General features: G+C 39.9%; 2 protein-coding genes across 7 annotated transcripts in view; one reads left to right on the top strand and one right to left on the bottom strand.

Annotated features, from left to right (window-relative positions):
- Window positions 1-11,393, bottom strand: part of ARSK (arylsulfatase family member K) — a 47,786-nt gene extending 36,393 nt beyond the window's left edge. For 2 of the 4 annotated variants that reach the window (XM_027728995.2, XM_039384820.1), the window contains exons 1-3: window positions 11,142-11,391; window positions 6,003-6,132; window positions 3,617-3,776 (exon numbers count right to left, since the gene is read on the bottom strand). In XM_027728995.2, coding sequence (XP_027584796.1) covers window positions 3,617-3,776; window positions 6,003-6,132; window positions 11,142-11,279 — 428 coding nt within the window. In that variant the 5' untranslated portion in view covers window positions 11,280-11,391. Of the gene's footprint in view, window positions 1-3,616; window positions 3,777-6,002; window positions 6,133-11,141 lie in introns of all 4 variants that reach the window. The other 2 variants (XM_039384819.1, XM_027728996.2) reach the window with 2 other exon arrangements.
- A 98-nt stretch (window positions 11,394-11,491) lies between these two features.
- The window catches only part of TTC37 (tetratricopeptide repeat domain 37), a 48,352-nt gene continuing 33,313 nt past the window's right edge, over window positions 11,492-26,530 (top strand). The window contains exons 1-12 of one of the 3 annotated variants that reach the window (XM_027728974.2): window positions 11,492-11,515; window positions 11,844-11,953; window positions 12,875-12,972; window positions 13,479-13,622; window positions 14,664-14,755; window positions 15,410-15,485; window positions 16,794-16,934; window positions 19,091-19,189; window positions 19,284-19,392; window positions 21,151-21,291; window positions 22,936-23,037; window positions 26,189-26,322. In XM_027728974.2, the coding sequence (XP_027584775.2) occupies window positions 12,883-12,972; window positions 13,479-13,622; window positions 14,664-14,755; window positions 15,410-15,485; window positions 16,794-16,934; window positions 19,091-19,189; window positions 19,284-19,392; window positions 21,151-21,291; window positions 22,936-23,037; window positions 26,189-26,322 (1,128 nt within the window). In that variant the 5' untranslated portion in view covers window positions 11,492-11,515; window positions 11,844-11,953; window positions 12,875-12,882. Of the gene's footprint in view, window positions 11,516-11,626; window positions 11,967-12,874; window positions 12,973-13,478; window positions 13,623-14,663; window positions 14,756-15,409; window positions 15,486-16,793; window positions 16,935-19,090; window positions 19,190-19,283; window positions 19,393-21,150; window positions 21,292-22,935; window positions 23,038-26,188; window positions 26,323-26,530 lie in introns of those variants that run through there. The other 2 variants (XM_027728980.2, XM_027728981.2) reach the window with 2 other exon arrangements.

Here is a 26,530-nt window from a genome sequence, read left to right as displayed (position 1 = left end):
TCCTTCATCCTTGAGACGTGCCCTGTCCATCGCAGCTGTGTTGTCCTCAACATGGCCTCAATACTTGTGACAGCTGCTTGCTCTAGAACAGATGTGTTGGTCACATAATCTGACCAGTGGATGTTTAGGATTGTACGGAGGCAGCGTTGATGGAAGCGTTCTAGGAGTCGCAGGTGGTGGCAGTAGATGACCCATGATTCAGATCCGTATAGGAGAGCAGACAGCACTGTGGCTCTGGAAACACTGATCTTGGTACTTTTCTTCAAGTGTTTATTACGCCATACTCTTTTGTGGAGTTTTCCAAAAGCACTGTATGCCTTTGCTAACCTGTTGTCTATCTCTCCGTCGATCTTACCATCTGAGGAGATGAGGCTACCTAGGTAATTAAACTGTTGGACTGATTTAACCTCTGATTGGCCAATGGTGATGTGGGGATGATGGGGGACTTCCTGAGGTGCAGGTTGATGGAGGACCTCTGTCTTCTTTAAGCTGACTTCCAGCCCAAAGAGCTCAGCAGCATCTGCAAAGCAGGATGTTAAACGCTGCAGAGCTGCTTCTATGTGGGCAACAAGGGCGGCGTCATCAGCATAAAGCAGCTCCCGGACAAGATGGTTTAAGGTCTTGGTGTGGGCCTTCAGTCGCCTTAGGTTGATTAGACTTCCATCAGTACGGTATCGAATGTAGATACCGTCCTGATCATCGAGGTCTGCTGTGGCCCTTTGGAGCATCACGCTAAAGAAGACAGTGAATAGGGTAGGAGCGAGAACGCAGCCTTGTTTCACACCATTCTTAATTAAAAAGGGCTCAGAAAGTGTGTTGCCATATCTGACTTGGCCGTGTTGATCCTCATGGAGTGAGATGATCATTTTAAGGAACTTGGGGGGACAACCTAAACGTTCCAAAATCTGCCACAGACCTTTTCTGCTCACAGTGTCAAAAGCCTTGGTGAGGTCGACAAAGGTTACATAGAGACCTTTGTTCTGTTCCCTACACTTCTCTTGCAGTTGTCTGAGGACAAATACCATGTCTGTGGTGCTCCTGTTGGCTCTGAAACCTGACTTTCAGGAAGGATACCTTCTGCTATAGTGGGTATTAGTCTGTTCAAGAGTATTCTTGCCAGGATTTTGCCAGCAATGGAGAGCAGAGTAATACCACGATAGTTTGAGCAATCTGATTTAATACCTTTCTTCTTATACAAAGTGATGATGACTGCATCATGAAGGTCTGAAGGGTGAATGTATACTACTAGTATTTAGGCAACACAGAATTATTTTTTTTTTCCTGCACAAAAGTGATTCAGAAGAGAAGTACAAGCGTCTGTATATTACAGCAGATGATTTTCATTTGTTGGGTAATATTACTTTACTAAAAATCAATTCTAGAAATGCTGAAGCATGATTCACCCACAGAATCATTTGTCTTGCTTCATTACACAGAACAAAATCTGTCCCTTTGCCATCTCAAAGAATCATCTCTTACTGGCACTTTACAGTATGCTCTTAAGACTATTTTGAAAAGTATGAATGCCTGAGATAGTCACAACAAATAATCTCTATGCTACAAATATACAAATACCCATAAGCAACCATCTTAATGTTGTTTCTTGCCAGAGAGAAGAATTTCACAACATTCATACAAGGAGGCACAAAGAATAAGAACAATACTGCAATGGATAACTTTCTAGTACTTTATACCTTGTACAAGTACTTGTTTCTCACCAGAAAGAATAAATAAAATCAAGAAAAATGCAGAATAATGAAAAAAAGAACACAGGTTGAACACCCATCAGATAACAATCATATGCTAAGTTATTAAGAAGAGCTGCAGACAGTGACAAGCAAGAAGGATAAGAAACATACAAATATGTACACTCTCTGGTAAAATAAGTAAACATTAAGTTTTTGCTGTAAGTCATTTGAATAATCCCTTACATGCAGCATAGAACTGGTATACAGAAAAATGGGAAAAAAGTTTGCTTTTTCTTTTTTGACAGTCTTAAACTTGAGAGGAAAGTATTACTTTGGCCAGATTCTGAAGTGGATACTATCTATCAAGTATTTTGTCATTAAAAGCAGTGTATAAGCAACCATCTTAATATTGCTTAACATACTAATAACTACTAATGTCACCTTTCAACTTCTAGCAGCTCATTTTACTGAGGGAACTCTAACCTGTTTAATATAAAAGAAAAAGCTACTCTTTATATTATTTCAACAACAGATATCATTACTAATCAGTGAGACAGAGCATCTTCATAAAAACTACATAGAAGGAAGACACCATTTTTGTCCCAACTATCCAGACATATTATGATTATTCTTTTTTTTAACATAATGCACTTATTCTCTAAATGTTTAACTATGTTTCATTAATTTTTTGTAATTCCTAGTCACAGTAAGCTTTAAAGCATAGGAAGTACAGCTCTATTGGTTTTGCATGGTAAGGTTTTGGTAACAGGGGGCCTACAAGAGTGGCTACTCTGAGAAGCTGCTAGAAACCTCCCCCATTTCAGTTAGAGCCAATGTCAGCCAGCTCCAAAATGGACCCACCACTGGCCAAGGCCGATCCAATCAGCAACAGTGGTAGTGCCTGCAGGATAACATATTTAAGAAGGAGAGGGGAAAACTGCACAGCATCAGCAGCCAGAGGAGATGGGAGTGCATCCCGTGGAAGGGACCCACAGTGAGGCAGTTCGTGAAGAACTTCAGCCCATGGGAAGGAATTGGAGAAGTGTGTGGAGGACTGTCTCCTGCAGGAGGGACCTCACACTGGAGTAGAAGAATGTGAGGACTCCTCTCCCTGAGGAGGAAGGAGAGGTAGAGACAACATATGAGCACAGTCTGCGCTCCCTGTCCCCCTATGCTGCTGAGGGGATTAGGTACAGAATTTGGGAGCAAAGTGATCCTGGGTAGAAGGGAAGGGTGGGGGAAGGTGTTTTAAGATTTGGTTTTACTTCTCATTGCCTTGTTCTGAATTCTAATTGGCAAAAAATTAAATTAATTTTTCTGAGTTAAGTCTGTTTTGCCTGTGTGCCTGAGTGATCTCTCTATATCCTTATTTTCAGCATTAAGTCTTCCATTATATTTTCTCTTCCCTGCCCAGATGGGGAAGGGCAGTGATGGAGCACCTTTGGTGGGCACTTGGTGTACATCTAGGGTCAACCCACCACAACAGCACAAATCTGTGAACATTTATGGCCTTCAAAAAAAACCCACAAAACCTCTCATGTGTTGTGATGATAGATTTAATATTAAATTATTATAATTATGTTTTTTTGTTCTGCTTTTCTTACACTGCTAGTATAACGCAGAAGCCAGGAAGTCTCAAAGCAAGGCAAAAACGGTTTATGAATTTCACTTAGGGAGAAATACCAGTGATAAAAAATAACCATTCATGTTGGGCAAAACCAGTTTTGATATCACCTTCCACATACAGGTGCATGGGATATGCTTGCTTCTGCATAAAGTTGCAGGACAAATCTCTGTTAGGTATCTAGCACAATTTCTTTTAAATTAAAGCTACTACTATTTCAATCAGAGATAGAAATCATGTAACAGATCATTACATGGTTTGTTCACTACTGTCCATTTCATAGCAGAAAAATCTATCTGATTACCTAACTGAATGATGTCCAGAAGTATAGTCCAATTTCCCAAACTTCTGTGTGTGGTAGCCATTCTGCTCCATGAGATCCATCCATGTTACGTAATCTGGATCTAGACCTTTGAAGTTATTCCAAGATTCTGTTAAATGGGTAAAAAGACCACTCCACATAGCTGGGGGAAAAAAATAAAATTTTGATGAGTAATTGGTACCCCCTACCTGTATACTTGAGGAGGGATTAATCTTCTCATTATTACAGAGGTTAGAAGTCCACATTGTGATCCAATAGAGCAAGAAATACAAAGTATTACTCTTTCAAATCTTGTCATAATCAATATAAGTAACAAAATTTACTCAAATAATCCCCAGAATTGCAAAAGAAGGTCCCATCCTTCCAGGTGCTAAGCAATCACTAAGTCAAGGTTTTCTTAGACCAGAAAATATTCTTATTGATTTCTGAAAGAAAATGGCATGGTAGTACAGATCCCCATCCAACAGTCCTCTACTTACATGTTTTTCAGAGTATTATTTCCCCTTACTACAGTTAGATTTTAATATGATTTTAGGTATATTTGTGAAGGGAATGAGAATATAATGTTTTCATAAATACCATATGCCCTCAATTTTATCCTTTTTAGGTAATGTACTTCACTACCAGCTGCAGAAACAAAGTGAGAATATTTAAGACACCAAGAAGAAATGAAACCAAGGGAAGAGTTGCAAAGGAACTATAACGGAAGATTGTTTTAGTCAATACCTATTTCTTTGCTACTTATTGAGAATTGTTCACTCTTTCACTCACTAATTTAGAGTTAAAGGGAATCCTAAAATGAAACTAAGTCATTCCACAAGCAATAAAAATATCCTGTAAGCATAGTGCATCAACCCCACATGGCAATACTCCTCTTTCCCCACCCCAAAATCCTCTTTCTCACCATGTCTTCTGGTATCATCCCCAACACCTCCATATGAGATGTACCCTCACTTCCTTGCAGCTTTTTGTAAGCCACTGGCTAAACAAAAGCTGTCCTGCTGGTTCAGAGTCCCACATGTGATGACTGACCAGTGGCCACAGCCACCCAAAATGCTACACAGTCTTCATCACTGGGAGCAATAGCTGCCATATTCACAAAACTTGATAAGATTAAATAACACAAAGCTATTACTCTCAGCAACAAAAATTGGCTGAAAGATACAAAAATCAAGAAAAAGAAAAAAAGACTGTTCATGTAACCTCGCCCACTTAAAATGGGACCTTGAGAAAAAGGTTATCAATAAAGTGAATACTAAAAATGTAAAACTATATTTGACAGCCGTTGCCTGCTGTCTCATCCAGTGTATGCTTTGAGAGAAAGGATCCCCCTCACAGCTACAGATGAGGGATGGTCTTTGCAACTGAAAGGACTAGACACATTTTAAGATTGAGGAATACAGTTTCTTTCTATCTTCCCAGCAAATTCTGCAACTAAAATTGAACAAAGAAAAACAAGTGCATTAAGTAAAGAAAAATCATGAAGAATTCAATTAAAGCTACTGAAAGATACATCATGTATCTGAAAGTGTGTTTGGAATAAATGTCATTGGAAGACAGTGATAACAGCCATCACTTTATTCAGCTATCATTATTACTTTTTGCCAAGAACAGGAAAGATATTAACTTTTTATTGGAATGGGAGAGTAGTTCTGAGTGTAGTTTCAGCATTGCAGCAGACAAATCAATGATTTCGCTACAAATCCTGAAGATTTGTTCAGCCTGGAGAAGAGGAGGCTTAGAGGAGACCTCATCACTCTCTACAACTCCTGAAAGGAGGTTGTAGCCAGGTGGGTATCAGTCTCTTCTCCCAGGCAACCAGCAGTAAGACAAGAGGGCATGGTCTTAAACTGTGCCAGGGGAGGTTTAGGTTGGATATTAGGAAGAAATTTTTTACAGAGAGAGTAATCAGACATTGGAATGGGCTGCCCAGGGAGGTGGTGGATTCTCCGTCCCTGGAGGTTTTTAAGATGAGACTGGATGTGGCACTTAGTGCCATGGTCTAGTAATCGCAGTGGTGTTGGATCAAGGGTTGGACTTGATGATCTCAGAGGTCTTTTCCAACCTGTCTATGATTCTACGATTTTTTAAAAATCTGAAGCTTCAGTGGAGTTTGCGAAAAGATTTGGAAGCTTACACTTACCTGAAAAAAACAGTACAAAAAATGAAAAGAAAGGAGGAAGCATAAGAAACAGGAAAGAGAAACAGATGAAACAGGAGAATACTGTAAAAATTCAGACACAAACTAGAAAAAAAAAGGAAAAACAAAACAAGTCCCCCTCAATTAAAAGCTTTGACATTTCCCATCATTACCATATATTTAAATTGACATGTGGAAGCATTTATCTGATGTTTTGCTTGCTTTTACCTGCACGCGAAGGACAACAAATTGGAGAATTGGTATAGGCATTGAGAAAGACAGCACCATATCTTTTCATAAAATTTACGGATGGTAAATCCACAGTCTGATTTCCTGGAAAAAATGTCAAGCGTCCATCCTGCAATCAAACAGAGAAAAACAACATATAAACAACCATTACCACAAACTATTGGCTGCATTAATTCATAGATTTGTTACTGTAGTGGGTTTCTGTGGCTCGACTTTGGTACTGGGGGGGGGATACAGGGGTGGCTTCTGTTGGAAGCTGCTAGAAGTTTCCCCTGTCCCATGGAGCCAATGTCAGCCTGCTCCAGGATGGGCTTCCTTCCGCTGGCCAAGGCCAAGCCAATTAGGACTGATAGTAACACCTCTGTGATAACATAGTTAAGAACAGAAGGTTGTTGCACAGGAAGAATTCCAGCCAGGGAAGAGCTGAGTGAGAACATGTGAACAACAAAGTAGACACCAAGGTCAGTGCAGAAGGAGGGGCAGGAGGTGCTCCAGGCGCCAGAGCTGAGGCCCCTGCAGCCCGTGGTGCAGACCATGGTGGAGCAGCTGTGCCCCTGCAGCTCATGGAGGACCATCAGGGTGCAGAGACCCACCTGCAGCCCCTGGAGGAGCCCATGCTGGAGCAGGTGGATGCATGAAGGAGGCTGTGACCCTGTGGGAGGCCCAGGATGGAGCAGGGTCCTGCCTGAGACCTGCAGCCCGTGGAGAGGGAAGCCCACGCTGGAGCAGGTTTTTCCTGGGTAGGACTTGTGGCCCCTGTGGGGGACCCATGTCAGTGCAGCTCATTGGTGAAGGACTGCACCCCATGGAGGAGTGACCCACGGGACAGCAGTTTGGGAAGAACTGCTGCCTGAGGGACGGACTCACTCTGGAAAGACCCATCAAGGACTGCCTCCTGTGGGAGGGACCCCACAGGAGCAAGGGAAGGACTCCTGTCTCTGAGCAGTGGCAGAAACAATTGACCATAACCCCCATTCCTCGTCTCCCTGCACTGCTGGGGGGGAGGGAGAACATGGAATGAAGGAGGGGTGGGGGGAAGATGTTTTTAAGATTGTTTTATTTCTCACTCTTTGGCTCTTACCCTGTTAGTAATAAATTTAGGTAATACCCCCACTTTGAGCCTGTTTTGCCCGTGAAGGTAATCAGTATCTGATCTCTCCCAACTGTTATCTCAACTTATGAATCCTTAGCTGGTTTTTTTCTCTCTCTCTCCTCTGTCCAGTTGCAAAGGGAGAGTGAGAGAGTGGCTTTAGTGGGTACCTGGCATCCAGGTACCTGGCTAGAGTCAACCCACTAGTTACCCTGAACTTGCTTAAATGCTGCCATTTCTACTCAGGTATGAAAAATATTGTTGAGAAGCTTTAATTAGATCAATATAAAATGGATTACTTATGAAAAAGTGCAACATAAAAGATAACTGGGCTTCTTCATAATAAAATTAATTCCTTTCCATCACTATACATTTTCTAAGCTCTAGTTTTAGGGAGTAGGGTCCTACGATGACACATTCAATGGGAATAGGTACAGTGAAAGACGACAAGGAGTCAAGCTGAATCCTAACACAGATATGTGCACTAGTATATATTTCTATGAAACCACCCCTGATCCCTCATCATTTTTAAAGGTCTATCCACAGCACAACTCCAAACTTATTTTAACCTACATACTGGAAAAGTACTGAGAAAGCTGAAGAAAGGCTATTCTCCCACTGAAATGCCATGCACAGTGGTTCCCTTTTGATACTTGCATATTGATAATTTAATTTTTGGCTTTTGTTTGGATAAAGTTTTTAATCAGTAATTTTAAAAAGACAAACCATTTCAAATAGGTACTTTTACAGAAAAAAGTTGTAATCACTTGAAACCAGGTTGCATGCAGACTGCTCTATTTCAGGTCATTGTTTTTTCCAGTCACTTTTATTCCTTTCCTTTCCAGTCACTTTATTTCCTTTCCTTTCCTATCCTGGTTCAGTAAGATGTCCCAACACAGTCCAAGCCTGACTGGCTCTTCAGTGTACAGGCAGGTGACAGCGAATCTGCATAGTTTTAACTGCAGAAGAAAGCAATTCCCTCCATACATTTTCTGGCAGAAATACTCTGGGATAACATGGCATAGTAGAGAGAGTCACTTCATTTGGCATCAGTAGAGCTAACTGTGGCACCCCAGCCTCTGAAATCAGAACACAACAAACAAGTCATCACCTAATTTTATACACTACTACAAAAGGCAACTAGAACAAGCACTCAGTAGGACAAACTGGAAGTAAAGCTGTAATCTGCAACAGGAACTTGAAAGAAATTTTGGGCTGAAAATGCTCTTCAGAAAGTTGTCCTGGTTCCAGCCAGGACAGGGCTAATTTTTGCCGGAAGGGGCATGGCTAGGACATGGAGGTTATTTTATATTACCTCATGTCATTTTCTGAAAAGGTGTCCCTTCTGGGTGAGGGTAGCATGGTAGCAGTATTGTTGGGCTCCAGTATTGTCAGGCTCTGAATGGTCCAGGGGTGAGCATTCACATGTGAATCGCGCTCGCCTCTCTTGTACTGTCTCTTACTAATACTGTTGCTGTTCCTTATCTCACTGCTGTTTCCAGTAAATTGTTCTTATCTCAACCCGTGATGTTTACCTTTTGTGCCTCCACTTCTCCTCTCCAGCCCACCACAGGGGAGGGTGAGAGAGAAGGCAGAGTGAGCAAGCAGCATGTGGTTTGCAGTGCATACCATTCCTAAACTGTGACAAAAGTACACAACTGATGCATAATCCCGTCAACAATATATTCTTAAGTTTCTTCAACGGTTTGCACAGCTGGAGATAAGAGTTCATTATATTGATACTGTGACACAATATTCAGTGAGACATTAGCAAAAGAATTCCGTATACTTTGTGTCATGGTATACTTCCTATACTGAGACATGATGACTGTTTCTATAGGTGATGCAGGTATTCAGTGAAAGTTCTGTTCTTGAACAGGCTGAGAAGCTCAACAGCTATTTCTGGAAACTTGTCCTCTAAGAATTATGTAAAATTTGCAGGTTTTGACATACCTAAGGAAATAAAATTGTTTTAACACAAACAAGCACATTTAATCCAGGAACTTGAGCAGCATTGCAAGCAAAGCCTCACATCATCCAGTTTACTTCAAGTAGCAATTCAGGAGCCGAATTGCTAGCACATTCCTCCAGGAAACGTGCAAAAAGCACAATGCCTGATGTGACACAGCAGCAGAAAGCTGGCTGTTCAAGTAAAAGGTCACTGTTCAGGAGGCCAAACACAGTCTAGCATCACTGAAGAGAAAATTTTTGTCACACTTGACAACATAGGTGTGCATCTTTCATAGGCAGCATGACCCACAACAAAAGCAGGCACACTTTCTAATGAAAGCCCAGACATTTCAACAGCTTGCAAGCCTTAACCTCTTTTTTCCAGAAAAACTGTTAGTTTCAACAGTACGTGTTCTCTACTAGTGATGTAATGAAAATGGTTAATCTATTTCTGCCTTCAAACCCATCTCAGAAAAAAAACTTACACAACACAACCTTTAACATATTCTTTGTATGCACCATGTAGACATGACGCTTTTCAAAAACAGCACTTTGTTCTTGATCGTTTATGTAAGAATTTCAAAACATCTGGGATTTTACATTTCTTTTTTGTAAGGTTTACCTCATTAATCCCTGTAATATAGTCATGAAAATATTCCTGTTTACAGGTGACATAGAGAAGTATAACTAAGACTTGTCTGCAGCTTCTGCTAGTATCTGGAGACAAAATAAAAGCCGAACATTTGGAGAAAAAGCATGCCTTACTTTGCAATTTTAAGAGAGATTATATACTCAAAATAAAATAAACAAAGAATACAGTCAAAGAAAGTCTATACAGAGCTATTGCATTAGTAAACAAGAAGCTGTTTCTTTATCTTTGAAATCACAGTGTATGTCTTTTAAGATAGGGTTTGAAAAAAGATAATACACATTTACCAAATATTTAGGAAGAATTCATCCCAAGAAGCTCAGGCAGCAAGCAAGAAGTCAAGTGTTCTGTGTAGTCAAGGATGGAATTCTGAGGCGGCCAGGAATCAAGACTTCTCAACAGTGAATGAGAAGTGATCAGATATGAAAGCCCTTGGAAGTAATACCACAGAGCTTATGTTTGATTCCATAGTAAGGAGAGCTCATATGAGGTAGAGAAACCAAGGCTCCTCAGAGTAAAACCTACATCAAAGCACTTCCAGTGTGCTGGGTGGACAATTAGAAGCATGGTGAGAAAAGTGTGAAAATTGTGCTGTCTTTAGGTGTGTCCAAGGAAACATACTCAGTATTAGTGGAAAAAATAAAAAGTCTTTTCTACCTGTCTGGGTGTTAAACCAAATGCATCAATAAATCACTGTAATGAAGTCACTAGATACCTACTGATTCCTCTATTCTTTTAGCTGTAGATACACATCTGACAAGTTTATTGTGTTGTTATACCTTATAAGGCATAAACCAACAGTAAACCAACAGTCAGTCATTTCATCTGTGAATACAGAAATTCTCTATCCCATCTCTTGAGGAGACCTAGTGTTCTTATGATTTACAATAGCAAGGATAACAGGGTTTAAAGTGACTTTCTTTTCGGCTTTTCAAGTCAACAGAAGAGCATTCACTTTACACACCAGCTCTGCTCCAGTAGCAGCTGCCGTGCCCTGCAGTACTGCTGACATGCCCCTCTCTACCCCAAGTTGTGGTGACAAGCTGTACGTATCATACTAGATCGGAGGAACCACCTGTGCAGAGGTTTCTGACTATTGTAATGAATCAGATGCAAGCATGGAACACATTCCTGGAAGAAAGGCGAGTTTGGTTTGAAGCACTGAAGGTTACCGAGTGTCTCTGAGACACAGCAGGCCTGCCCTTGTAGTCCAAAGCGAGACTTCCGCCCCGCGGAGGTGCTGGAGAGCTAAAACCAGCCTTGTTGGCGCACGCCTGTGGCTCTAGCCTGGATAAGGCACCGGTGTGGCCTCGTTGCCGCATCCTCGGCGGCACCACTCGGGCCACTGCCGAGTGTTTTCCCGCCCTTCCTCACCCGTGCGGCGGCCCAGCCCCGCGCCGCCGGGCTGCCCCCCTTCCCAGCCACTCACCAAGGAGTCGCAGGCCACCAGCACCACGCTGGACCGGGGCTGGCCCCCAGGAGCGGCGGGCCGCGGCCTCGCCCCCGCCCCGGCGGCCATGAGGAGCAGCGCCAGCCCGGCTCGCCCCAGTGGCTCTCCGCCCCGCATTGCCCCGCCACCCTGGCCCCCGCTCCCGGACCGAGAGGAGCAGCAGCTCCGAAAGCAGCTCCCAGGGCCCCGGTCGCAGCGAAGGACTGGTCACCGCCGCACCGCGGCCTACAACTCCCACGGTGCCCCGGGGCGGAGGACTGACTACGTCTCCCAGGGTGCCTCACGAGGCGGGAACTATATCTCCCACAGTGCCCGGAAAAAATGGCGGTTGATGGGTGTATCGCAATCCTGAGGTAAGAGTGCGCCTGCGCGCGGTCGGCCGTGCCAAGTGGCGGAGGCGCTGGTGGGTGGAGGTGAAGCGGAGGGGTGGCGAAGGGTCGTGGTGGCGGTGGTGGCGGCCCGGCTTAGACTGTCGCGGCTTTCCCTGCCGCGAGGGCTGGCGGCCCGGCCTGCGGCGGGCGAGCAGCTGCGCTCGGAGGGACTGCGGCGCGGATCGCTTCCCAAGGCGCCCCGCAGGCCCAGGGCCCCGCCCGCGGCCCAGGTTGGGCGGCCTTGCTCCAGGGACTGACCGCCTCCGCGGTGCCAGGCTTTCCGCTGAAGCGACGTGTATTTTCTCCGTAGGTGGCAGTGGGGCTCCTGCTGGACAGTGCCCGCGGCAGGGTGCGGTTTTGATGAGCGAGACGTCAGTGCCTTCATAAAAGCAAATTTATCTCCAGGAGCTGCTGAGCAATGCAAGTTCAACAGGTTTCTTTTTAGGTTTTAAAGGAGTCTTGGAAATTCGCTCTCATCCCATGTCCTTTCATTACTAAATTAACACTGGGCCCTTCAACCATTCTTTATTTCTGCTTTTCAGCTGCTAAAAAAGTTTTTTTGTTCTTCATCTGGTCACCTTTCCCATCTCTTTTGGTGCTAGCACCAGCGCTGTTGTTTCTCAGCATCCTCCCATCTAGGCAGCTTTGACTGTGGTGTTTCTAAAGTTTATTTAAGGCAAAATATTTACCACGTACACTGAAACAGTGCATGATTATTGGAGTTCAAAAGCATGATGTCTCTTTGATGTGTCCTGAAATACTTATTCTTTTTCAATTCACGGCTGTAGTCAGAAGCAGAACCTGGAGTAAGAGTGTGTCAAGGGAGAGGACCATGGTGAGCCACACCAGAGCGTGACAGGCTGGCCATAGTGCTGCTGTAGAGAGCATGGAAGAAAAGCCCTGCCTTTATCCTTAGCAATCCTTTAAACACATATGCAGGGCAATATGCTGCTTAAGTGCAGTTTGCTGATTACTTTCTTTTATAAACAGGAATTACTATATGCAGGATGTTTTTCTCATAAGTCTAATGAAGGCCTCTTATAACACCTCTCCTCCTACTTAAAGTTATCTTAACGTGGAACAAAAGTTTCATTCTGGGGTAACTACTTTGTATCATTTAACTGTTTGGAATATTGAGGGTATCCTGTCTTGGAGCTAAACCTGAGTAATTTTACCCATGTTACCTTTATTTATCATGTGTTAGCACTGTATGCATTTTAGCATATTACACTATATTTCTGTGTTTAAAATGCTCTCTGTGCAATTGCAGTAGGATATAAACATTTTGTATGTGTCAGTATATCTTTTTACGAGAACTGATTATATGCCTTTTTTATTTAGCAGCCACAATGTCAAATAAAGAGGTGAAAGCAGCATTAAAGAGTGCTAGAGATGCAATACGAAATAAAGAATATAAGGAAGCCTTAAAACATTGCAAGGTAATGAATTTTTTTACTCGGAAGGTAAATATTTTGTAGGGGTTTTTTTCTCTTCCCATATCCCTGCAGCTGTATGGTCCTGCTAAGCGTGGAGTACTTTATTGATATAACATTTGAGATGGATTTTCAGATTTAACTTCATTGATCATTTGTGTTGGTTTCCCATGCATAAACTTTAATTCCTCTTCCTTTTGCATTTGCTTACATGTGGTGATAAGAGTATTAAATCTAGAATGAGAGAAATAGAAATCAGTTTGTAATCCAGACCTCACAAGAGTGCTTGAATTGCTAAGCTACAGATATGGTTACTAGCAAAACACTTCAGATATAAAGCATTTTCTGGCATAAAAAGATGAAGTTACTAATCTGAGTGTCCTCCTAAAAATTACTTAACTTCTAGGATTGCCCTTTAGAATAATTCTCCAAACTGTAGTGATAAAATGCAATATCTGGATCTATAAGTTACATTTCTCTCATCACTTTCACTTAAAATTGTGTAACTCTAGGCAGTCTTGAAGCAAGAAAAAAATAATTACAATGCTTGGGTATTCATTGGCCTGGCAGCTGCTGAGTTAGAGCAACCTGATCAGGCCAAAGGAGCATATAAGAAGGCTATTGAACTTGAACCAAACCAGTTACTGGCATGGCAGGTACGTGAATGTCTATTTTTTATTTCCCTAAGAAGTGTCACTATGGAGTTAAAATAAAGGAACAAATCAGAGTTAAGACTTCTGTATTCTTTTCTTGAGGCCCTCAGTTCCACAGAAGCTTTGGAGTAGCTGAAGTTCGTATTACTTGTGTGTGCAATGTAAAGCCATGGTGAACTAGTTTCAGTATATTTGAGTTTGTATTTCTTGTGTAGACTACATAGCTGTGAAACATGTAAGGGAAAACATGAATTGAAACAAATACAGTAAATTTGTTGATGTAAAAATTTCCTTGCTTGTAGCTCAAGAAACCTGTGACAGTGCTCCTCTTATAGGAGATAAAATGTTTTATCTAGTAACATAGTTTTCCACTTTTCAGCATCAAGTGGATTGTTAATGAATTTTGTTGATACTTAAAAGCAGAAGTGTATGTTTAAAATAGCTATGTACTGGGTGGTGTGTACATTACAGCCTATTACAATATAGAGTTACAACATACAGTTGTGTAATTTGGAGATTTGTGAAGCATAATGTTGCATATTGAGTCTATTGCTTATATCAACAATCAATGTTTTTCTAAGGTAATCAGGTTCTTAGTATTTTCAGTATAAATACTATTTTAAAGTATAATTGTTGGGGCCAGAATTCAGTGTATGTTGAAATTTCCTCACTTTTGCAGTCAGGTTCTGGCTTTCTTGTTACAATACTTGGGTGTATATATATATATATAATATTTTTTGCATATTATATCGATTTTATCATACAACCAAGTGTACTTTGCATATTACCTATTTTGCAGACAAGATCATGTAATATATGTAAGTTCCAAAGAGTTGTTGGTATTAATTAAGAAAGTGAGGAAAGCTTTTCACTTAATGTGAGTAGAATTCAGAAGGTTATGCAGAATTCTGCTCAACAATTTTTACATTAACACTGGACCCCATTTTAGGCAATGGAATAATTTTTATAGGCAGAACTGGTAGTGGTCTCATAATGCATAACCGTTGACATAAAATCTTACTTATTTTTATGCTTTTTTTTAAGGGATTAGCAAATTTATATGAGAAACCCAACCAAACAGATGTCAAAGGAGACTTAGCAGATGTTTACCAAAAACTCTTGGAACTCTACAAAAGGTAAAGGACATTAAATGCCTTAGTTCAGTCTAAGATTTATAGTTTAGTGAATGCCATTGCTGATATACAGTACAGACTTTGATTACTTTTTTTTAAAGCCTTCTCATGTCAGTGCATCAGCACTTTTTACTAAGGTTTTCTCTACCAAATAAGGTTTCTTATTTCTTCACTTTTGGTAAGGCAAAAACTCTTAGTTTAATTGGACCTGAGGTTAGTAGTTTAGCGAATTCCTTATTATCCTATTCCTGTGTAAACTCACTGCCTTGAAGCATTTAGCTCTGATTGTTCATTGCCTGCATTAATAAATAGGCTTATTTTTCTCTGCTTTAAGATCACAGAATATATGTCATCTGACTCAAAGAGATACAGTTCTAAACAAATTTAACTCAGCTATCACTTTAACTGACAGAAGTGTTCGGCTTGTTTGCTTTATTTGAAAATTGATCAAAAAGAAATGTACAGTCCTTAAAAGTATTTTTTTTTCTTATTCAGAGCAGCAATGAATAAAACCTAGAGGGAGATATGGAGCATTTATTCTAAATATTAGTTTGACAACTGAACCTACTGAGAATTTTTCACCAGAATTTGGAAAGCATCATACTATTATGTGAAAAACTTAGCTTGTTTTTTGGGGATTTTCTTCCTCCTTTCTAGTGGTGACAAACAGAAATGGTGTGATGTATGTAACAAGCTTGTGGAACTATATCATCAAGAAAAAAAGTATTTAGAGGTAGGTCAAGTACTTTACTTTCTCTCTTCTAACAAGAATTTTCAATTTGATCAGAAGTAACTATTTTTCATCAGGGAATCCCCACTTTTTGGGCCACAGATGACTTAAGATCTCCTTGTGGACCGCAGCCAGGAAGAACTGATTTTAACTGTATTTCTTTCTTTTCCACTCTGTAAAACTTGGATGCAATCCATTAAACCGTCAGAAAGTGACAAGACTATCAGAATACAGACTGAAAGGGTGGAATATAATTTTTCTGTTATATTTCTAGAAGTCACGAATGGTCTCAAATGCACGTTTACGTGCAATATATGTGAGTCAGGTGTCATTTGACTTGCTTGGCCAATTCTAGGTGTCTGATTAATCCTTCACTGGTGTGGTGATCCCCTCCTAGACTGTCCCTCCCTGATGCTTCATTCCAGAGGGTAAGGTAGGATACATACACAACTTAAACTCAATTGCATGAGTCTTATGTACTGCATTCCCAGCAGAACAATAAGGACACAAAAAGCCACTCAAGAGCTTTGCAGAAATAATCATAACCCTTGTCAGTGCCATGAGGTGGAGTTGTTGAATGCCTGAGTAGTTCAACAGTAATATTTCCTGCAGTCTCTGTAATAATGTTACAGAATGAGTATTTTGGAGGTATGCTAGTGACTTTTCCTTTGCTCTTTGAAAAGGTTGCTTTCTTACAAGATGGTGCATCGTTGTACTCTCTGTCATCTTCCCACCTTACCTACAACAATGAAAAATGAAAAAATTTACATATCACATAGCATCAGGCTCAAGACTATTAATTTGTTCCAAAGCCACTTTTTATACCGGTTTCTGAAACTCAATTCAATGCTAATAATTTAGCATATGAAAGCAGACTTGCTCTATGTGGAGCAGGAAACTGAAGTTAGCCTTTGCAGTCGTATTTTTTCTTTTAAGTTCTGTTGACTATTCCACACTGGAATTTCAATATGTACTGCTGCTGCTGTTCTCTTTCTGTTCATAAGGCTTATTCCTTCAGAGTTTATTGAAGGACTGTTTAGATCTATTTCTGCTGTTGATTTCCTCCAGGAACCAGAGTCAGAATTCATACTTTTGATGTTCTCTATCTTATTTTCTGTACCTTGAAGGTGGACAGGTCCCACACAGTGGTTTGGGACTTATTACTGCTTTAATCAGAAAGCAGGTAAATCTGGGTTGTTACTTTAAATATTACTCTGTTGTCTATCTTAGTGTGGTAGAGTTGAGTATGCTTGCATTGGACCTCCAGTTCTTTGAAGAGTAACAGCATGGTTCGTTTGTTCCTGTTGACAGGTGGCTGAAACATGGCAGAAACTAATACAAATGAGACAGGAGGAAGGTGCAGAAAAGGCAGAGCTTCATCAGCTTTGGAAGAAGATGATCCAGTTACTGAAAGACGGTACAAGGAACCAGGATAATAAGACTGAGCAGTTGGTAATGTTTCTCACTCCTCCTTCAACTAGATAAATATATATGTACAATGCAGTTAGGACCTCAGTTGAAGCCTGTTTGTCTGAATTGACTGTCTCAATGTTCAGTGGTACTAAGCTTCTCCAACAAAAACAACAATTTTGCAGCAGCCTGAGATGGGCCTTAGGTACAGTGAGGCACCTAAATTCTTCATGAACTGCTCCAGCATGGGTCGCTTCCACTGGGTGCAGTCCTTCAGGAACAGACTGCTCCAGCATGGATCCTTTCCTTGCTCTCGCATATTCTCACTCCTCTCTCTGCCTGTAATTGCTGTTGCACCAGTTTCTTCCCCTTCTTAAATGTCTTTTCCCAGGGCACTGCCACCATTGCTGATGGGCTCAGCCTTGGCCATCAGCGAGTCTGTCTTGGAACCAGCTGGCATTGGCTCTGTCGGACATGGGCAGAGTTTCTAGCAGCTTCTCACAGAAGCTGCTCCACTAGCTCCCGTGCTTACCAAAACCTTGCTTGCAAAACCAATACAGACATTCCTCAAAACAACAAACCTCCCCCCCTGCTTTCCTCCAGGGTGGAAGAGATAGCTTTGTGCTGGTTTTCCATTTCTTTGTACCTATTGTTTATCTTAGATAGTTTGCTGTAGATTTTAAACTCTCACTTCTTAGGAAAGCATCAAAGCTCATTGAAGCAAACAGAATGATCACGAATTATACTCATCCTTGTGTTCTCTATGGACAAAGTTGTAGCAGTGGTGGTCCTTGTATAACAAGGAAGAAGTACAGCTCCTCGTGGGTGGTGGGACAAAGAGGCTTTATTTCAAACTTGGCGCGGTTTTATTCCTTAACACCATGTGACTTCTTTAACCAACTAGTTTACTTATGTTGGGGCATGCTCTCTTGGGCTTTCCTGCTTCGGCACATCCCTTGTGCCTCAGACACGCCTCAGACACACAAAGTTTATTTTGTTTTATCTTTGTATCTGTTCTTGCAAGATGAACCTCCTTCAACACGAAGGGTGGAAATTTTTCGTCTCTGGTCTGGTTGGTAACAGTGCTCCAGAAAGGCAGAAAATACAAATTGAAACCATTTCAGACAGCAGAAAATTGAGTCTGGATCTCTACGTTTGAGAAGCCAAATGTTATAACTTATGAGCTACTAGAGAAAAGAGGTGCTGCAGGCAGCACTGGTTTCTTTTTTGGTAATAAAAAAGAACTTTAAAATAGAAAAAAAATTGCGTAAGTGTCAGAATTGGGTTTCACATGCAGACCTACAGTACACTTTACTGCAATTTTGAGTAAAGCACCTGAACCTGGAAGGAGGCGGCACTGAAGGCAATGCACTATTCCATATTTCATGGACAAGCTGTGGGCAACTTTTTGGTTAGCACTCTGGTGTCTGTGTTCTCCAAACTATAAGGAGTCAAGAAAAAAAAGACTAGATTTCTAGATTAGAGCAGAGAGAAGGGCTTACAGCTAACTGTAGAGGATAGTAACCTAAGTTCCTTCTTTTAGGTGGGATTAGGTTTGAAGAAGAATGTATATTCTTACAAATTTCGCCTTGTGCCGTCTTATGTTATTAGCAGTGTATTATTGCTTCATCTTGTACAAGACAATTAAAATGTTTTAGGTCCTGAGTACTGCTTCATGATAAGGAACTTGCTTTGTGAGTCTCTCTGTTCATAGTAAACATAATGAATAGGTAATACGTAACTATCTAGTTAACTATGGAAGGGCTAGAAAGCATGTCCTCCAAGGAGCAGATGATAACTTTGAGTTTGTCTTGTTTGGAGAAGAGGAGTCTGGGGTGACCTTTGCTGTCTGCAGCTTCCTGAGGAAGAGAAGGTGGAAAGGGAGATGCTGAACTCTTCTCCCTGGGATCTAGTAATCTAATATGGGAATGGTTCACAGGACTTGCCATGTGGGAGCACTGTTTTACAAAAAGAATGATCAGACACTGAAATGACCTTTCTAGAAAGTCAGTGTTCAAGAGGCATTTGGTCAATGCCCTTAATAACATGCTTTAGCTTTTGGTCAGATCTGAAGTGGTGAGGCATGTGGACTAAATAATTATTGTATCTTCCTTCCAACTGAAATATTCTATTCTATGAAGATAACATTTCCCTCGAGTCATTATTTTTTGTACTTTGACTTTTTTCTTTTGATGCAGCTTTTGACCGCATTTGAACATGCAGTGAACTCTGCTGACACTATTCCTGGCGAAGACCACCAAAATCTTTACAAAGACTTTATCCAGTGCTTGTCAAAAGTAAGGTTATGTTAAGGTATCTTAATCAGTGAATAAATAATATCTCACATCTGATAGTTCACAAAAATAACTATTTACTTTTCTTCCTTCCAAGTTTCCTCATGAAGCAGCTAGGTTGGAAAAGGCCTGTAATGATATGATGGCTTTGTATCCTACCATGAGTTATCCTTTAGAAGTACTTTGCTTGCACTTTGTTAATTCAGGTGAGTAGGATGAATTTAGGCATTTCTGGGGCTTAAATTATTTCTTTTATAGTTAGTTTTGTTACAATCTGTTTCCAAGTTTTTGTCCTTCATAACCTGATACAAGTACACTCTTTACTGCTATGTTATGTTTCTGGAAATGAAGTATTTGGTCCTATGACTTGCTATTTCCTAGCTCTGTAACTGAGTGTGACTGTAAATTGACAAAAAACTTCTGTAAATTAGGTCCAACTCTGGCAATGTGTGAGGTCTTAAAGAAGGAACGCTGTGCAAAACTTGAAAGCAGTCTCTCTAGAAAAACGAAGGTTAACTTCTTGAGAAAATGAGTGTATTAACTGGTGCTGTAAGGCAGAGGATGGGCTACACTTAGGTTATTCTTGACACGGATTATCTCTCTTGGTGGAAAAAAAAACCCCAAACAAATGTTTGCGAAATTTTCTTAAAAAGTGTACCTTGTGAATAGGAAATAAACAGATCTGTTTAGATATGTGTTCTAAGCAGAAAAGGAGAATCTTTCCAGGGCGGGGGAGGGACAGGTTGGTAGGAACAAAACATGATGTGTTTGGAAGTGCAGGGATCTGAAAGTATGCAGTTGCTATTTTCAGTACTTCACTAAACAGTGCAGTAGTGTTGGACACTTTCTTAGCATTTTCAAAGATAATTACTAGATTTTGGTATTTAATTTATTTCTTAAGGCATCAGAAGTTGATTTTATTTTTAAAACAAGGAAAGAAGATCAGGAAAAGAAAACACCTCTGGTTTATATAAAAAGAAATAACTTTTAGCTTAGGCAGAAAAATGCCTTTTCCAGTTTTGAAGGTAGGCTTCGTGAGATAATGCAGCAGCAGAAAACAAGAGCGAATTTTTGACTTGTATTAAAAAGGATGAAGACAAACCAGACTCTGAATTCGTAAAACATTTGAAAATGCTTAATGTTTTGAAGAAACAGGCAGAAACTAATTTCAAAGGAAGAAGTTGGCACAGTTCTTGTATACCAGTACTCTGACAACGTCACCCTCCCACAGGCTTGTTGGAGTGGGAAGGATGCTTATATTTTAGTAAGGCTGTTTGTTTATATCTGAGTCATTCCAACTATGTCTTAGTCCTTCATGCCCTGCACTTGTAGGCTTGTAACTCAGTCTTTAAGTCCCCTTTACCAAATGCAAATCAAAGGCAACCATTATGTCACATGAATTAATAATTTTTAAAAGAAAATAATAGTCCAAAGATTTTTGCTGCAAATCACAATTGTTCCTTTTAGCACTGCCAAGACTACAATCATAGCTAAACACTAGTGTCAAAAGTTAGTGGTATCAGTTAAAATTAAACAAAGACATTATATGGTGTCACAGCAAGGTTGTTTCAGCAAGCTCATCACAGAAGATTTGTAGGTACACAAGGCCTACTCTGGAAAGAAATTATTTTGATTTATTTGTGGTAGATTTTGACATGTGGGTACTCACCTGGACTTAAATGAAAAGCATATGAAGGAGTTAGTTTTTATTAATAAAGGAAGTATACCTGTAGTAATTTAACAGAAGTGGTTATTCAGGTTTCAGACTGTCAGTTTATTTTGTTTGGGGATAATGAGTATTTACATTACTGCTGGGTTTTTGGGTTGTTTATGGGATAGAGTGATAAGTATGTAATGCCTTTCGAAAACTACTTTGAACTCAAAGGTCATTTAAGTAGATAAGGTATGCTGTTGCATTTTTTTTAATCTAAAACTCTATAAAATGTGTCTTTTTCTGGAACCAGGTACTTTGTCAGAAGAGGCCCTGCACTGTTTTTCTAGGCTTTTGGAGATGGACGCAAGTAGTGGTCCAGGCATCATTGGTTTTGGTATAAAATGCCTCCAAGAAAAGAAATACAAGGAGGCTGTTAAGAGTCTTACTGAAGGTAAATATGTAATATGTGGTATAAGTAGTTTGTAACTTGAACACCAACTAGTTTATACGGAATAGTTATATATATCTTACACTTGCATAGTACTTTGCCTGTTCTAAGACCAGCCTTTAAGAGGGTACTCACACTTTCTCTAATTGAGTGTTGAATTTTTTTTAAATATAGCTTAAGTATAACATCTCTGAAGTCTGTCATTGGTGTTATAGTCAACTCTGTAGTGTTTTAATGTAAACTCTTTTTAATCCTACTGTTATTGGGGAAATTTCTAGATGAAACAATAAATAGAGCAATAGCAATAAATGAAGGAATGTGGAATTTATAAAGTAAAATGTAATACACCTTCTCTAATTGAATCACTGCATTTCTCTGCCTGAACAAAGATGAATTTCCTTTGAAGTTACTTCATTTTAAGACCTCTTGAACACTTACTTTGGATAAATACTTACATTAAGTATCTAAAAAGAGATATTCGAAGCATTTCTTTTTGTTGTTGTTGTTTTACAGTAGCCATATTTGCTGAGGAGTTGGCTTACTCATCTGTCATTAACTTGCTTGTATTGAAATGGTAAAGCTCTTTGTAAAGTATTCATAAGTAAACTAGTGGGAAAATGAGACTCCCCACCCTCACTGTGCTGGCTATGGCAGCTTATTGTGAATATTGGCTAAATAACTATTTGGGATGTAAATGTTCATGACTCAGTGAGGCAACATTGTGATATCCTGCATCCATTCTCCTAGGTTTAGAATGAGATTGTTTCTGAAACTGAATTTTGGAATATTCTGCAGTATCGTACCCACAGTGAAATAATGTCTTGCCTAAAATGTGAAATAAAATTTCATGTGCTTAAGAGGAAAAAGTGCTCCATGAAAAGCAAGTTTTAGGCTTAAATGGCCACTGTATGTTTTGATGAAACATACATCATGGTTTTGACAAAAGATAGTATTTTTATTTTAATTAATATTAATTTTCCCCTATTTTTACTTTTACATGAGGGAAGAATGCAAAGAACAAGGCTGTTGGTATAATGTATCAATGTATAAAGCTCGGAAATTTTGTCTTTCCCGATGAGCCAAGTGTTTGCATCTTAGGCATCGAAGCTTTCAGGCATTATGGTTATATTTTAGAAGACAGAAATTCAGTTTTATTAATGAATCTTTAATTAAGGCAGGTTCATTAAGAAGTTTCAGTGAAACACTCTTGCCATCCTAATTTTTGTTGTCTTGAAGTTCTATAGGCCTTTTCTGGTTTCTAAGAAAAACTTTATAAAGCAATCTATAGGTTTGATCAACTGCAAAGTGAAGGATTTTCTTCTTTTTGAAAGAAAAGTGTGTACCTTAAGCCAGTGTTTTGTATTTTCTCACTTTTCCCCCTTTTTTTTTTTTTCAGTGTATGTAACAATATATGCAAAATTAAGCCTAACTGAAACTTACATGCTTCTTAGTTTTTGCCTTCTTGCATGGAGGCGTGTATGTCTAAAACTGTCTAAAATAAGACTCAACAAGATTTGCAGTTAATTTTTTCTTTATCTGATTGATAATTTTTTTGATGGCATTATATGGTAATACGGCATCTCCCAACTATAGTTTCTTAGCAACCCTAAGCAACTTTTTTAATTGCCTTTCTTAAATTCCGACTAGGTTTACAGAAGACTAACCAGTGTCCAGCAGCGTGGCATTATTTAGCAGAGGCACAGGTGAAAATTCACAAATACAGAAACGCTGTCCTGTCCTGCAATCAAGGTAACTGCTTGCTAACTGAAAGAGCAACTGCAGAGGTACACTGCTTTATCTGGTCAAGCCAATGTGGCCTTTGTGTCCTAGGTCTGAGTTAGCAGCAGGCATAGTCCCTTGCTTTTTGCAGTCTCACAGCTTTTGCTGCTTCTCTTGGTTTATGACAGCTGAACAGTACCTTATGCTACTTAATCTCAGCAAGAGAGAAAATGCTTGGCTAATTGGAACCAGAAAGCTGTCTGATGGTTGACATTTAGAAGGTTTGCATGTTCTGATGTGCTGCTTCAGCTGGTGATTGACCAATGCTGCCAAACAACAAATAATTTCCTGAAACCACAAGGGTACGTGTCACCAGTATTTAGTCTGGTAGACTTTGTATTACAACCTGAAAGATAAGTTTTCAATCAAGTTAATGTAAAATGCAGAAATGATGCATAGTACACTGCATCTGAGAAAACCTCACGCAGTGTAAAACTTCATCTGTGCTAGCTGGGAATGAGGGCAGTTATTATGATCCAGTGATGCATATCTAATCTGAACAGAGCCACTATCTGATGGTTATAAATGAAGGAGCAGCCAAAGTAGACTTTTTCAGTGACAGAGACAAATGCAATGAAAAATTTCTCAAGAAAGACTTGAAGAGGCAAAAGTATGCCAACCTGGCTGAACAGTCATGGTAAATTATTGAAAGCAAGGGAAAGTACTTGCCAAGGATGGAGATTCAAAAGACCTGTGAATTTGGGTGGAGGAAATATGAAAACTGAACAAAGCAGGTAAAAAGAAATTGATTACAGAAAGAATGAAAATGTGGTAATTCTTTTCCCATCTTTCCCTACTTAAGAATTGACCAAGGATTATGAAGAGGAAAATACTGGAGTACTAAGAGGTTTAAGGAGTTGCTTGCTTAAATTGTCTTGGCACATGAATGCTTGGAAGTAGATAGCATGGCTCTAACTTTTAAAAAGGGTTGTAGGAAAGTTCAGAGAAGCCACTGACAAGTCTAGTATGTTTAATGGTTGACTTAGATAAAAGTGGAATTTTTAGAGTTAGAGAATTGATGTAGAAAAAGTATTTTGGGGATCGACAACATGGCTTTTATAAAGTTGCCTTTTTTTTAGAACCCCTTGAAAGAGCATGTGAGCACATAGATAAGGGAGACTTCCAGGTAGTAATTGATAAGATCTCTTACATGACTGGTTTCCCTGTGGGTTTGTATTCAGGAAGGATATTGAGGTGCTGGAGCAAGTCCAGAGAAGAGCAACAAGGCTGGTGAAGGGACTCGAGCACAAGTCCTATGAGGAGAGGCTGAGGGAGCTGGGGTTGTTCAGCCTGGAGAAGAGGAGGCTCAGGGAGACCTCATCACTCTCTACAACTCCCTGAAGGGAGGTTGTAGCCAGGTGGGCGTCGGTGTCTTCTCCCAGGCAACCAGCAGTAAGACAAGAGGGCATGGTCTTAAGCTGTGCCAGGGGAGGTTTAGGTTGGATATTAGGAAGAAATTTTTTACAGAGAGAGTAATCAGACGTTGGAATGGGCTGCCCAGGGAGGTGGTGGATTCTCCATCCCTGGAGGTTTTTAAGATGAGACTGGATGTGGCACTTAGTGCCATGGTCTAGTAACCGCAGTGGTGTTGGATCAAGGGTTGGACTTGATGATCTTGGAGGTCTTTTCCAACCTGGTTGATTCTATGATTCTAAAGAAACTAAGTTGCCTTGGGTTAAGAGTTAAAGTTGTATCATTGAGTGTTGGTTTTTTTGTTTTAAATAAGTTAAAAGGTAGAGCACGGTATAGTAATTATGTCTGTTTTCAGGCTGGAAGGAGGTGTCTGACATTTTCAGCAATACCTGTGCCTTTTATGATTGTTGAGTAATAAGGTTATAGTTTGCTTCTGTTCAAAGTAGGCTGCAAAACTTTGAGGGGATTACCTGAGTGTGTAACTAAGTGTTAGAAAAATTAATAAAATTCTATCATCTTAAATGCAGAAGCATAGAGCTGTGGGAAGAAGTGTTCCCACAAAGGTATCTTACAGTCTTGTTGAAGTAGAGTGCAGAAGGGTCCTCATTCTGTATGAAAAAATAGGACTGCTTCTTTCATCTTCTATGCTTTACAGGCAAGTCAAATATTAGCAATTTCAGGGAAGGAAATGGTTAGTGAAACAGATCGGCAGCATGGTGCAATCTGTGTGCAGTTCTGATACCCATCCACCCCATCTCAAAAAGAAAATAATAGTAGAAGTTAATAGACTAGTAAATAAGGATGATCAAATATATGAAAAATGCAGCATATGAGAAGTAAATAGACTTTCAAGTCCTTTTCCAGCCTGGAGAAGAGAAAAATGTGAAATCTGTGAAGGTGCAAGTGATACGGAATATAAATAAAGTGTTTTGTTTTCTTATGTGAGGTCTTGTTAGTACCAAATGCAACTAAAATGGCAGGCTCAGAATAAACAAAGTTTTGTTTCTCAATGCAAAGGGTAAGTTAAGGTATTGCTCTTTGCTAAAAGATGCAGTTGATGCAGACATTTTCCTTGAGTCCAAAGAATCTGTGGAAAGTTGGAGAGAATTCTGGGGAAGCATTGCTTTTTGCTTGGCCTGTCTTACTGGCTGTATCAAGTCAGACAAAAGTTCATTATACATGAAAATAAAAACAATTAGTTGAATTATGCAGGAACTTCTTGCTTTTGGAGAATCCTGAAGCTCAAAAAGTTACCTTCATTCTCTGAAGTGAGGTTATACTGTGCACTGGAAAAGTAAGCAGTACTGTGTAGAAAGGTACAAAGCACAGAGGTAAATCCCTGGTTTCAGTAATATTATTTTCTTTAAATACTGAAGTGTAAAACGACTTGTCTGTTGAAAGGTCATTGTTTCTTCAGAACTCAAATGGGACAGAAGGTAGCATTCCATTTATACGGCCAGCAGCTAAAAAGCAATCAGTGTCCATGTGTCTAAGAGGACCTCCATAAAATTGATTTAGTTTTTAAACTTGAATGAATTGAAATTTTACAGGACAATTTCTTAAATATGGGGGAGAGCAGTTCAAATGGTGCTTTATTAGGCTGAAAAATTGGAATGAACAAGATTTTAAATATATTTAGAACAGCGCTGCTCTTTGTAGTTTTGTTTTTTCCTAGCTTTACTTGATGAAAGGTTCTTCTTGTCAACAGCTCTTGAGGCTCTTGAAATTCCTGAGGGTCCTAATCTTCGGTGGAAGAATCTTGTCCTTCAGTTGAAAGCAGAGACTTTGATTAAAATAGCTGATTCTGATGCTGCAGAAGAAGCCATTAAAGCACTTGAGCAGGTATTTTCATGGACTAAAATGCTGTAGTTTTTTTAAATTTTAAAAAGTGCTCTCATCTTTCTGTACTCAAACTGTGTATTTCTATCCCTACCTCCTTTCTACATTCATGTGGTTTAGACCGTTCCTACCAGCTATAGTGTAATTCAAACATTTCTTTCATCTCTGCTTTTTTAGGGTGTTTTTTAGGCTCTTTTTCACTCACAATTCT

Source organism: Pipra filicauda, unplaced genomic scaffold, assembly GCF_003945595.2.
Source record: "Pipra filicauda isolate LSUMZ 115617 unplaced genomic scaffold, ASM394559v2 scaffold37_size4185640_pilon, whole genome shotgun sequence".
Taxonomy (NCBI): domain Eukaryota; kingdom Metazoa; phylum Chordata; class Aves; order Passeriformes; family Pipridae; genus Pipra; species Pipra filicauda.
The sequence above is the reverse complement of the archived record's forward strand: the minus strand, read 5'-3'. Positions and strand labels throughout refer to the sequence as shown.